Consider the following 13593-nt stretch of genomic DNA (forward strand, 5'->3'; position numbering starts at 1 on the left):
ATACTCCTGTTACAATTGCTCTGCAGTCAATTTTGATAAATTTAGCGGGTGGTATTCTCATAAATTTTTCATAGTTATATTGTTAAGTATGTTATTACATTTTATTTTAATTTAGTGACATACTGAAATATTCAAAAACATATTCATATGGACACTTGGCATTCCATACTTAGTCGGAGGATTAAACCATGGACTAAAGTAAGTTCGCTTTCGAGAATACCACCCAGCGAATTCCTAACTTCAACCCTTAACCCAACACTATACCCGTCCCTAATCTTATTCTGAAACATCACCTAAAACTCCATTGCTACGCTTATCCTCGTCCTATACCTTTGACAAAATACAGCCCAGAGCAATTGTTGCTGGTGTTAATGTCCGATAACCATTTGTACAAAAGCAGTTTGTGAGTTGTGAACAAATATGGAAAATAAAAGATGCGAGTTGTGTTGGTAATTAACAACAAATCGAGATTATTAAAGAAGATGGATTATTAAGATGGATGGATATGGATTATGAATAAGTATGGAATTATCATGATTTGTAATGTGGTGTGGCGTGGGTCCAGGCATCGAGGGGGTGCTTGCATTCCTGGGGGCACCGTTGGTCCTTTTCCAATCTGAAATCCAGCTGAAAAGATGATGTACTGTATAGCCTACAACATGGTTAAAATATAACTTATGAAAGAAATAAAGAGGGATAGAAAGAGAGAGAGAGAGTGTGAATTAAGAATGAAAGAATCAAACATCACCAAGCCTTTGAGACTAGGCCTTTCCTTTCTTTGCCTTGTCTTTATATAGTGTCTGCTGGGTTGGGTGGAGGTAGGAAGGGGGGGGGGGGGTTTCAGTCGTTCTACCGTCTCCATACTCTCGCCCCCTTTGCACATCAGTCCGTATTGATATTTAGTAGCTTTTAAAAAACGAGGAAACTTGGACAGGACCGAAAAGGAAATGTGCTCCATCTATGTGCTTAATTTGTACGATATCAGAAGCAGAATGATTATATCACTGAACTGGGAAGATACTAGTACAGTATCTGCCCCCCCCCCCCCCCCGCCCAAGTGGTGGATCCAGGGGGAAAAAAAACAGGTAAAAACATGTTAATTTTACCTTAATTTGTATTAAAGGGGGGGGGGGGGTGCAATTTTCAAATTTTTCTGGGTCATGTAAACAAAATATCAACAAATAGTCTAGTGCTCCTTACCCCCCCCCCCCCCCCCCCCCCCCCCCCCCCCCCCCCCCCCCCCCCCCCCCCCCCCCCCCCCCCCCCCCCCCCCCCCGCTTGTTAACCTGCTGGCTGTTCTGCCGCTCAATATTGTCCCGCCGGTTGGATACGCCCCTACCCCGCCCAAGTTCGTACCGCAATGATTACATATCTAGCTGCGCTAGCGCTGCATGCTGAGAATAGCTTGCATAAGTTCGATTAATGGTGCGATTGGCATGTCAAAGGTCACACAGAGTACAGGCTAGCTGAGCAGCAAGAGAACTCTTGATGCAAGCGGGTGATTTGTTCATATTTGCTTCTTTGATACACTTAGGGAAGGTAAGTTATCGTTATTATACAAACCGCAATAGTGTTAATGATGATGTTGGAAAATCTGGATTTAAATTGTTGTTTCCTCACCTGACCTGGTTGATCGTGCGGTTGCCATGGTCCACGGACAGTGTCCGACTCAGTGGCCGTCTTTGCCGGGGAAGTTTGGCGTTGGTGACGAACAAGGTTCCGATGATACACCGACGCGTCCATGGAATGTTGTTCATGGAATGTGCTAAATGAAGCGAACTCCATGCATTTGTATACTACTTACTAGACTAGACTAGATCTAATTGCAATTATCGTAAAGTAAGTATCAAATAGGGATTTTTACTCTGCAACTTGTAGACTAATTACTTTTTAATTTAAACAAACCTTGTTCTGATTGTTTGCAAATTTCCAAAATGCTTTTTGTTATCAGGTTTTGCAATGATTGAAATACTGATGAGTGTCGTCCCTGAGGGGCTGGGGTATCCCCTGGCAGTATCAGCTATACTTGGTCTGTTGCTTTACATTGTACTAGGCAAGCCCTCTTCCATGGTGAGTAGAAGTCTAATTGCTATTTAGGTTGCTCGTGCATTGCATCTCTCTCTCTCTCTCTCTCTCTCTCTCTCTCTCTCTCTCACACACTCTCTCTCTCTCTCACACACTCTCTCACACACTCTCTTTCTCTCTCTTTCTCATTCTCAATTTTTGTCTGTCTGTCTGTCTGTCTCTATATCCCTCTCTTTCTTTCTCTTTTTTTTTTCTATCTTTTTTTTTTCTATCTCTCTCTCTTTCTCTTTCTCTTTCTCTATTTTTGTCTCTCTTTCTCTCTCCCTCTCTCTTTATTTAAATTTGCATTTGGGCCGACTGAATATTTTAAACAGTATTTTTTCAGACAATCACATTTAATGTTCTGTATTAGTGTATTCATAAATTTGAAGACCATTGCTCCGGCTACACAGCGGAAAAAAACTGTCAAGTATCTTGCAGTAAATAATCTCATTGACAATTAAACCCCAAAAGGCGTTCATGCTCGACACATGAAGCGAATGGCACATATAACTTTCTAAACTTTGTTGATGCATTTGGCTCAGTAAGTCATGATACGATCACTCTAACCCTAGAGAGAATTATTTCTATTTCCAATTTCAATTTCGAACTACCAGTACTTGACAAGTTAGTATGTTTTCCCCATGCAACATGCACTTGTTCCACTGAAAACTTTCTTTAAAATCTGTAAATGTAATTGACAATTAATACTTTAGTATTGTTGTTTATTTACAGGATTGATTAATAAGGTAATGGGGAAACTTATCTGCTAAAAATACATTTTAGAAATATTATTCCATTCTATTTCCTACAATTCTATTAATATGTGGCACTGTGTGGATGAAATAAGATTTCTCGAAAACAAGTCCAAGAAAATATAAGGAATATGAAGAAAGAAAGAAAAGATACATGTATCTTCGCTCTCTATCTCTAAAGAAAAAGCCATTTACCTTCTGAACTTGAGTGTATTGATTAAAACATTTTGTATCAATATCAAATCTTATCCAAGGGGTAAATAAAGATATTTGACACTGATATTTGAATGTTGGTGAGCTGATTTGATTTCCTTCATATTCAACCCCTACAGAAGAAGCAGATGGAATCATCCAATCCTGTGACAGAGTCATCATCATGTGATACAGACGTTCTCATCGTTGGCTCTGGCATCCTCGGGTCAGCCATGGCTACGGTGCTGGCCAGAGATGGCCGGAAAGTGACCGTCATAGAAAGAGACATGAAAGAGCCGGACAGGATAGTTGGAGAACTGCTGCAGCCAGGTGGTTACAGGGCCCTAACTGATCTAGGATTAAAAGGTAAATGCCTAAATGGGCAAGTCTAAGGTATTCAATCATTTGGTGTCATACACACCACTCAGTAGTGTGGAGTCCTGTGTCCTGTTTCATAAGAACAATTATCAATAACACAAGTTAGAATAGCTAAAAGCTACTGAAACCATAGCAGTTGATTGGCTGAGCATTTGTTTTTTATAACAAATTTCATGAAACGGGGTCCAGAACATAAATTGATATCAATTTTGTCATTTTAAAACTTACATGATTTCTGATCTGAGCTCTAGTAAGGCTATTAACTTCATGCGATTATCACATTTATCCTAAAGTCAAAATCTGAAATATTTGTGGATGGTACGGTATGGGACAGAATAGCTCGGACTTGCCCCAGCAACGTCATTTTCCCTGGCAATATCAACTTTAACCGTATGTTACCTGACTTGGGCCATGAGGGCAGTAAGAAAAGATTGCATTTGTGGCCCAAGGCTATGGCCCTGGCATGACATGGTTACATAGTTACAGCAAATAATCAGCATGGTTTCCTGTCTTATATTTAAAAAGTGAAATATGGTACAGGTGATGTTCAAAGTTCAAATACTTGTCGGTTATCTTAAAGTAAAGTACAAAGCCCTATCAAGTGTCACTTAGGAAGATACTGTGGGGTTGAATTCAGGTTTGTTGGTAGGGCCTCTTAAAGTATACCAATCACCACAATAATATTGAGCTCTGAATGTTGGGTGTTTAATGTCGCTATACTATTCAAGATATGAGCGAAAATGATACTTCTTTCGAGAGATATTGCAAGTTAAACAATGTTCAAAATTTATCCTTCACAGTTGTGCAATAAAAAAAAAGTGCACATGATTGTGAGAAATTGATTATCGATCTTTGGTTTCATGCTGTGTTTATTCTTTTGGTTGAAGAACAGCATCCAAAACAAATAAGCCTTAATTGTTGGTGATTTAACGTCGTAGTCTAACTTATCTTGCTGACATGGACAGTTTCTTTGGTTTAATAATTAAAGCTGAATGATGAAATAATGTGAACAATACCTTCATGTGTTCCATTTTTCCTTTTTTCTTAAAAAGAACTAGTTTTTGCATAGCAGCTGCTCAAGCTAACTTAATTTAGAAGATGAAATGAGGATCAAAATGTTGAATTCTGATCATGAGCCTTTAATTATGTTCAACAACACAGGTTCACTGTTTGTGCAAGAGGAATACTTGAGACATGATATCAAATTATCAATGCCCTAATATTTTATCTCTATGATATTTGTATTGTTTGATTACACCCTTGTTCATAAAGGGTAACATAATTCAAAGGGTAATGACCGGTATGGTTTGTTTTTATCTCTATTTTGTATAGTTTGATTACACCCTCGTTCATAACGGGTAACACAATTCAAAGGGTAATGACCGGAATGGTTCGATTATATGATATGGAACCATGTCAGGCCTCAACCATGTTGGCTGATGTTTTAATTCCGTAAATGTCATATACTTTTATCAGTTACTTATCTTTCACATCACTCCCTCTCCCCTGAGTGATTGAATGAGATTCAGACACGTTCACATTCTCCACTGTAACCTGTGGCTTTTTGTGTCTGTGTACTAAATGAATGGCAAGTAGAGATGAAATATTTGTAGCCGCATGCAACACAGGTCCTGCGCATACTCATTTATTGGTTTAATAAGATGGATATGTGAAGTGCAGTATGTTTGTGTACGGTGGTTTATGTTAACATTGCATATGTGAACAAGCCTTAAAGGCATAGTGTAACAATGTTAAATCTAAGATGCACGACCCTACGTGTTATCAGTGTCTGTGATATGGTGTAATATGAGAGCCATAATAAAATTGTGCTTCAAAATGATCATGAAGTGCCTCAAAAAAGTAAACAAATTTGAGTGACCAGAACACCATGCTCATTTTCCCCAATAGACTTACGTGCTATAAAAAAAGAAATGAAATTTTGATTTCCAATCATAAATATCTTGATAATCAGACATGCGATCAGCTTGTAAAAGTCATGGGATTCCTGACTGACCTAAAGGTTTACAATTATGATTGCAGCATGAGATAAATCCAGGATTTTGTATCAGAATCTGAGTCGATGTTACAGAGTCACTTTAAAACTGATGTGAACTCAAAGTGGACATTACGTCATTCAAGATCTTGCTTTGTTTTCTTTAACCCATTGTCTACTGGAACCGAGTGGTCCCCGTGTAATGCCTATGGGAATGAGATAATTCCGTAGTCAATGGGTTAATTGTAGAATGCCTTGATGAACACACACAGCAGGACCCTGTTCATAACACTTGATATCAATAGTAAGATACAATAATTGTTATAAGCTACCCGTACTGAAATCATTGCATTTGATTGGCTGAGAGCAAATTTGTCATAAAATTTCAGCATTTGTTATTGATATTTTATGAAACAGGGCCCAGGTTCCATTATTTGTATGCTGTTTTTCTGTATCTATACAGAATGTAGAAGGCCTTGAAGAACACAACATGAAAAGCCAAGGCCATTGATAATCTTTTTTTTCTTTTTCTGTTTTCTTGTAGATTGAGTAGAAGGCTTTGATAATTACAAAGTAAAATGTTACATCATTTGCAATCTTACTTTGTTTTTACCTTTATCTGTAGATTGTGTAGAAAGCCTTGATGAGCACATAATTAAAGGTTACGTCATCCATGAGCTTACTCTATTTTGACTGTTTTTGTTGTTGATTGAGTAAAAGACACAGTGAAATATTCCATCATTTATAATGTTACTTTCTTTTGATTGGTTTCCAGTGTAAAAAATTCACAGGGGCTCGGGGAGAAATGGCCCCCGAAATGCCCAAAAGAGCCCCCCAAAATCATAAAAGTGCCCCCTTAAATTTGTATAGAGTTCTATGCAAAACAAATTTTTGAGCATTATTTTCATGCATACAAACTGAAAAAGTAACCCCCGATTGAATAAATATTAATTTTTTCCCTGTTGGTTTCCTATAGATTGTGTAGAAGGCCTTGATGAACACACGGTCAAAGGTTACGTCATCCATGACCTCAAGTCCGGCGCCCAGGTTGTGGTTCCTTATCCCAAGGACAAGGATTCAGGGTCTCCAATCACCGGCAGATCATTCCATCATGGCAGGTTTATCATGGGTCTCCGTAAAGCAGCTCTAGCTGAAGAAAGGTGGGTCGGTCCTTCTGCAAGGTTTATTCAGGGTGTGACATATTATACACTGGCAGAGATACCAACCAGTTTGATTAAATCATATTTAGTACAATAATAAGAGTGAAATACGATAATACGATATCACCTCTTAAAATATGATTTAAAAAAAAAAAAAAAAGATAAAAAATCTATTAAAAACCCATACAAAACGTAAAACATGTAAAAGTAAACCACCGCAACCCCAACAAAAACTTTGCTTTACAATACTCATTAAATTTTAATGAAAGAGCAAACATTTTACTTGACCGTTCTTACCAGTAAAACATTTTTCTGAAATGTTACTGACCCAGGGCCAACGTGCCAGTGGTAGTGTCGAGTATTCATGAAATCTGATTTTTCTCTCCAAAATCTGATTTGTTAGGATACTCGGTCTGTTTTTTTGTGTCAAGAGGTTGGCATCTCTGCACTGGTCCAATAGGAGGTGAAGAAGTGTTTGATCTTCAAATGATTATTATTACTTATGATTACATGATTATTAGACTGACTGGAAATCGACCACAATGTTACAAGTGAAAGATGTGTACACATGACATTTGTTAACAAGATTGTAATACTGGCCAGATAATTTATATTTATTGTACTCTTTGAGGTTGTCCCAAGTAAGCAGGAAATGAATACACATGTGTATAGGATAATACAAAAGGATAATACACGTACTTACATTCTCATTTCTCACATATGTTTTCATTTTAATCAGAGTATCATACATTGAAGGCAGTGCATCTAGAATTTTGGAGGAGAATGGTAGAGTCGTTGGAGTGTCATATAAACTCAAAGGAACCCAAGACCTCAAGGTAAGAACTGTGGATGCAAGAATACTGCACAAGTCAGCGAGTCTCTCTATTGGCTTGATCTGGGGGGTGTTTCACAAAGACTAAGATCGACTTTAAGTTGGACTTAAATATGACAGGCCATTAATGCCATCATTTGCTCTCACCGTTTCCTGGCATTGGTCTCTCAAGGGGCGTACAAATGGTGGTCACAAATCTACAGAATTTGCCTTTTTTGATAGTTCACTAATGAAGGAAAATATTATCTAAAGATCATAATTGAGAGACCAATGGTGAGAGCAACCAGTGGCACGAATATGGCCTGCCATAGTTAAGTCCAACTTAAAGTCGATCTTAGTCTTTGTGGAACACCCCTCTGGATGCAGTGTGTGTTTGTGTGTGTGTGTGTAATTTATGATCTGACAGATGTGTATCAATCAGATATGATTATTTACGCCTGGGGACCGACCTTTAACGTCACGATCCAAAAGACATGACTCGGTCTCGAACCGGGGTCCGCTGAGTCAGTTCATAGGTGAAGACAGAGAGCTAACCACACCATTTTTTTAATCTTTTGTGATAATCACTAGAAATTAAAAAAAAAATCAATAATAGGTTGCCTTCATTTTTCCATAGTCTTCCAGATATTATCCAATCATCACTTTTCCTTTCCTTGAAGAAACCTATATAATACTCCCCAGGGAGTGGAAAATGTGCATACATGTACATTGACTTGCGGGTTAGCCTGAATCCGATGACCGGGGTAATAATATGTGCTGCGCCTAGAAACCAAGTATTAGGCGCATTATAAATGTGAGCTATTGTTATTATTACTTATTAACATAAAAAAAAGAGGATCATGGGGCACCAATGGTTACTGATTTGGCATTGTTTTCTATATAGAGGGAGCAAGTAGCTACAAGTAGTACAGTGGGCCTTTAAGAACAGGTTTCCTTCATTTGTCCATAGTCTTCCAGATATTGTCCAATCATCAATTTTCCTTTCCTCTTTGATGAAACCTATACTCTAGGAGATGAAAGCTGCCCTCACCATCATCGCTGATGGCTGCTTCTCTAAGTTCCGCAAGCAGCTCACCACCACCCTCCCCCAGACGACCTCCCACTTTGTAGGAACCCTGATGCACCACTGCCCCCAGTACGAGGCTCACCACGCCGAGCTGGTCCTGGCCGATCCCTCTCCTGTACTCATCTACCAGATCTCTTCGGAGGATACAAGGGTACTGGTCGATGTGAGAGGGGACATGCCCAAAGATGTCAAGCAGTATATGATGGACAAGGTCTTTCCACAGTTACCAGGTGAGTGAACGAGGCCGTGATAGACAAACAGTCTTGGAGAGAGAGAGAGAGAGCCAAGGAGAGAAGAGGCAGGGAGAGAGGGAGGTAGGAGGAGGGAGGGGGAGAGTGAGAGTAAGAGAAGGGGGGGGGGCATGAGAGGGGAGAGAGAGGGAGAGGGAAAGAGAAAGAGAGGGAGACTATCAAGTGATAGAAAGAATCTTTATTATTTGAGAAATATATATCTCTTCTACTACTACCATTCCATGAACCATTTTACCTGAGCAGGGGTTGGTTGCCGTTTGTGCAGCGATCAGATTTAGTTCCCTCATATCTCTTTTAATATTATATATCTATATAACCTTGTAATTCCTTATCCTTTACAGAACACATCAAGGAGCCCTTTGCAGATGCTATTCAAAATGGTCGCATCCGCAGCATGCCAAACAGCTTTTTACCACCTGCACCAGTAGAGAAGCAAGGTGCTCTGCTGCTGGGTGATGCATACAACATGAGACATCCGCTGACGGGAGGTGGCATGAGTGTGGCGCTCAATGACGTCAAGATATGGAGAGAGCTCTTCAAATCAATACCAAACTTAGGTGAGAATCTAGACCACAAAAACTAAGGTTGACTTTAAGTTGGACTTAACTATGGCAGGCCATTCAGGCCACTAGTTCCTCTAATCGTTCCTGGCATTGGTTTCTCAAGGGACGTACAAAAAGTGGTCACAAATCTACAGAATTTACATTTTTTGATAGTTCATATTTGAAAGAATATTTGTAATCTAAAGATCTTAATTGAGAGCCCAAACGGTGAGAGCAACCAGTGGAATGAACAGCCTGGCTTAGTTAAATCCAACTTAAAGTCGATCTTAGTCTTTGTGAAACACTCCCCGGACTTCTTAAAGGGACTTGGTAACATTGTTCAGGTGAGAGGAAATGGTGCTAAGGTAGTGACTTCAATGCTAGATGTACAAATAAATATAATTTGAAAGTTTGAGTGAAAACAGACCATTATTAATGATAACAATCAGGAAAAACTGATCTGATCGATTCTGTGATTCTATTAACTATAATATTACAATTCAATTATATTTTAGGTGAACTTAAATCTTCACAAAACAATGAATTGGCTCTATATACCATTCCGGAAGCGCCGGACAACTTTCCCATTCGTTTGAACACACAAATGATTAAAGTGTCAGTGCTTTATTACTCGATGGGTCTATAAAATGTTACCTTTTATGAATTTTTTTTTGAGATGCAGAATGCATTTACCTTGTTGTGAAGACAGGCATATTCTGCTATCCTCTTATCATATGCTATGTGTATTTGTTCATGATTACAAAAATTACCATATATTGCTTGTTTGCATGTGTGATGATTACAGCTCTTGCATTGTTTGTGTCTGTAGGTGATGATAAGGCCTTATCACGCGCCCTGAGAATGTTCCATTGGAAAAGGAAGTCTACTCATGCATTTGTTGTTAACGTTCTGGCTCAGGCTTTGTATGAATTATTTGCTGCTACAGATGGTGAGTTTATTGACTATATAGCGATAAAGATGATGATGAAGATGACTATGATGGTAATGGTGAAGATGATAATGATGATGGCAAAGATAATGATGATAGCAGGTAAAACAAATCAACCAAGTATTACAACTAACCATGGACTTACTACAAACTACATGTAACAAACTTATTGCTATTTCTTAGTTGAAAGATCATCTGATGATGCACAGTGCAGGTGTACATATGTAGCAGTGATTGTACAGCCATTGATCAAGTTCATATGGGTGATGATAACTTACATGGAGGAAAGGTTGAACTAAATGACTGAATATTCTGGAAACCACCACAACCTCATATTTCTTGTTATCTTTTTCAGTTCATCTGATGAAGCTTCGTGAGGCATGTTTTAAGTATTTTGAGCTCGGAGGACAAGCAGTGGAGGGGCCTGTAGGATTACTCTCTGTGTGAGTACATAACAGACCTGCCAACCAGTAATATTTAATCGTATTTCGTACGATATTTAGCAGAAAATACAACATTACAATTTTCCTCAATAAAATACAATTTTTTTTAAATATAGATATTTATATACCTCACTTAAGTAATCCAGCAATCTGATTGGTCGAAATTGCATTCATAAACTTTAACTGTTCCTGAAAATTCCCGGTAACCATGGTTAAAAAACAGTTAAAAATCTTAATAACCATGGTTATTTGGGAAAATAGGTCAGTCTCCATGGTTACCCCATAGGTTTACATGTTAAAAAATGGTCTGAGCGATCGAGGATACCGTACGTGTGCGAAGAATTGGTCGGTAATTTCAATACAATTGAATCTCGATCGATCTTACCGACAATTTTATCTTGCATTGTTGACATGAAGACGAAAATAAACTTCCAAAAACAAAAAAACAACATCTGCCGATAGATCTTGATCTAAATTCGTGCCAATATGCATTGCAAAAGTAAAAGAAGGGCCTGTTTAATGGAGCAGCCGCGAAGCATCCACCACGCGAAGCCGTTTCAATCCATTTTAATGTATATATTAAAAAAAACTGCTGTGAATGGTAACAGAGCGCGATAGCCGAGCGAGTTAAGGCGCCGTTTTTAGTTACATCACCTTTTGTACGCAAGAGATCGAATCCCATCTTCGAAAAAAGTTTTTTTTCTTTTCTTTTTTCTTTTTTTAAATTTTTTTTTTTTGGCATATAAAAGTATTGATGACTGCTTTAATATTCGAGAAATAGTTGTTTTTATACGCTCTCGGGAAGGTTACAATTGGGCTATCACCCTCAGCACGCCTCGGGTAATAGCACAATTCTAACCTTCCCTTGAGCGTATAAAAACAACTATTTCTCTCAAAGCAGTCATTAATACTATAATATATATATTTATTTTTTATTTTATTTTTTTTTTTCGGGGGGATATTTTGTATGTTGTATGTGTGTGTGCCATTTTCAATGTCAAAATGCCCATTCTGTCCTGTAAAGTATCATACGAGCATCTCACATGGGCAATTTGGGGATGTCCATTGGTTCATCGAACACACCAGTCATGACGAAATCATGCATATTCAACCAATGATCCATACAAACATTTCTTCCTATATGTAAGAACTGTAAGAGGCATTGATCCGTGTTTGAAAAAAAAAAAAAAAACTTTTGTCAGTAAAATTCAACTTTTGGGACTAAAGAATACAGTTTCTGAACTCCAGAGGTTGGCAGGTCTGCATAAATGGGGAATAATTTAATTTCTTTAAAAGGAGTGGGTTGTGTGAAGAAGGTCATAATTCTCTGACATCAGACTTTGTGGAAATACCATTAATGGTTGTACAAGTCAATTTGATATTGTAGTTTACTCAGATAATATATGAAATACCATTTTCATCACAAAATGTATTGATGTTTTGCACAATTAATGTTATAATATAGATATATTGACTGCTATGAGAGGCATCGCTGTTTCTATAGGCTCAAGGGGACGTTACATCCTGATATAGCTATGCTTCAAATATTAAAGCAGTCGATATATCTTTTATATTCCGAATTCACAAACAAATCTACAAAGAATTATGACCTTATCCTTTTCTTGAGTAAAGACTGGTTAAAACATCACAGAAAATCTGAGACACAGTCGGTAAATCTTTGCTGGAAAGTTGCCTAAATGGTATGATCATTCGGGAATGGCAGACAAAAAGCACTGTATGGTATCCGCGCCCGCATAAAGAAATTTATTAATGCGGCCCATTTCCCGGGCAACGGGCATCTTTAAAAAACTATTGACCGGTCGACGGGCATGGCTAAAATCACGACTGCAATTTTGACTATTCAGATGACTAGATTTATTCAACATACTAAATCGAGGTATATAAATGTATTTATGTATTTATTTGATTATTTGAAAGTGGTCCCTAAAACAATCTGAATCTGTATCTGACTGAAGGGAGCAACGTACAAAAGAAAGGACAAAGATCCACTCCTGCCACCTATCCTCTCCAACCGGCGCTATAGTTCTCCTTAGAACTATAAGCTAAGAAAGATAACCAACAAGACTACACCAACAGTCCTTTTTTAGGACAACACACACTCAAGAAAGAAAGATAATCAAGAGTCCTTTTCAGGACTTCATTCCTCTCTCTCACATGGTGCAACCGCAAGCCTACTGTATAAAGAAAAAAATATTAAAACTCAGTTTTGTTTCTCTACCACTCTATCATGCAGACTGACGCCCAACCCATTCCTACTTATCGGACATTTCTTTGCTGTGGCCCTCTACGCCATCTACTTTGCATTCCTAGACCAACCGTGGTACCTCAAACCCCTGGCTATCTACGAGTCTTCTCTCATCTTCTTCAAGGCCTGCGGTGTTCTCTTCCCTCTCATGAGATCAGAGTTTTACATGGTGATGAGGAGTTGATACCATCATCGTAAATCACAGCATTTTATCAGAACAATCCTTGTTAAAAATAAAGTTGAGTAATGGTCATCCGATTGCATTGTGAAAGAAAAGGTGTGGAATGGATCAGGAAAAGTTGATCATGTAGCATGTAAGTTTTGGTGTGTACTGCAAGGTTCTGGAATCATCAAAATCATACGAAATGTGGCCCAGTCTTGGTAAAGTTGCAAGCACTATTCACAGAAAGATGTATATGGGACTACACAAATGGTGTCAGGGTTACTTACCTTGATTTCCTTATCTTTCTATGCTCATTAGTCAGCCAGTATACATTTTCTACCAAAATTGTTTGGCACATGACATTTATTTGTAATCTTGAACATGCAGTGTAAGTTTTGTTTGATTCTGTGAGAATTCATTTTTTTTTTTTACCCAAACTCAAGTTTATCTTTAAATATTGGTCACTTTTGATATTGAGGCTTGTTCCCATTATGCCGTGGTAAACAGTGACGGTTTACCACAGGTTTTTGTTGTATTTA

At 38.2% G+C, this 13593-nt stretch overlaps 1 protein-coding gene across 1 annotated transcript; it reads left to right on the forward strand.

Moving 5' to 3' along the window:
* Positions 1-1433: 1433 nt before the first annotated feature.
* LOC756574 (squalene monooxygenase) lies at positions 1434-13210 on the forward strand. Its single transcript, XM_030983423.1, has 10 exons — positions 1434-1539; positions 1952-2070; positions 3152-3377; positions 6359-6542; positions 7282-7378; positions 8385-8670; positions 9033-9248; positions 10063-10182; positions 10538-10625; positions 12880-13210. The coding sequence occupies exons 2-10, from the start codon at positions 1960-1962 to the stop codon at positions 13073-13075; spliced, it is 1524 nt and encodes a 507-aa protein (XP_030839283.1). The 5' UTR covers positions 1434-1539; positions 1952-1959; the 3' UTR covers positions 13076-13210.
* The last annotated feature ends 383 nt before the right edge of the window (positions 13211-13593 follow it).

Source organism: Strongylocentrotus purpuratus, unplaced genomic scaffold (assembly GCF_000002235.5).
Source record: "Strongylocentrotus purpuratus isolate Spur 01 unplaced genomic scaffold, Spur_5.0 spur5_scaffold_13, whole genome shotgun sequence".
In the NCBI taxonomy this organism is placed as follows: domain Eukaryota; kingdom Metazoa; phylum Echinodermata; class Echinoidea; order Camarodonta; family Strongylocentrotidae; genus Strongylocentrotus; species Strongylocentrotus purpuratus.

What these genes read in the sequence shown, in the direction of transcription:
- LOC756574 (XM_030983423.1), top strand. Translation starts at nt 1,960, where the DNA reads ATGATTGAAATACTGATGAGTGTCGTCCCTGAGGGGCTGGGGTATCCC. An exon ending in GCAGCTCTAGCTGAAGAAAG is followed by an intron (nt 6,543 to 7,281) that starts GTGGGTCGGTCC and finishes CATTTTAATCAG; the next exon opens with AGTATCATACATTGAAGGCA. An exon ending in CAAATCAATACCAAACTTAG is followed by an intron (nt 9,249 to 10,062) that starts GTGAGAATCTAG and finishes TTGTGTCTGTAG; the next exon opens with GTGATGATAAGGCCTTATCA.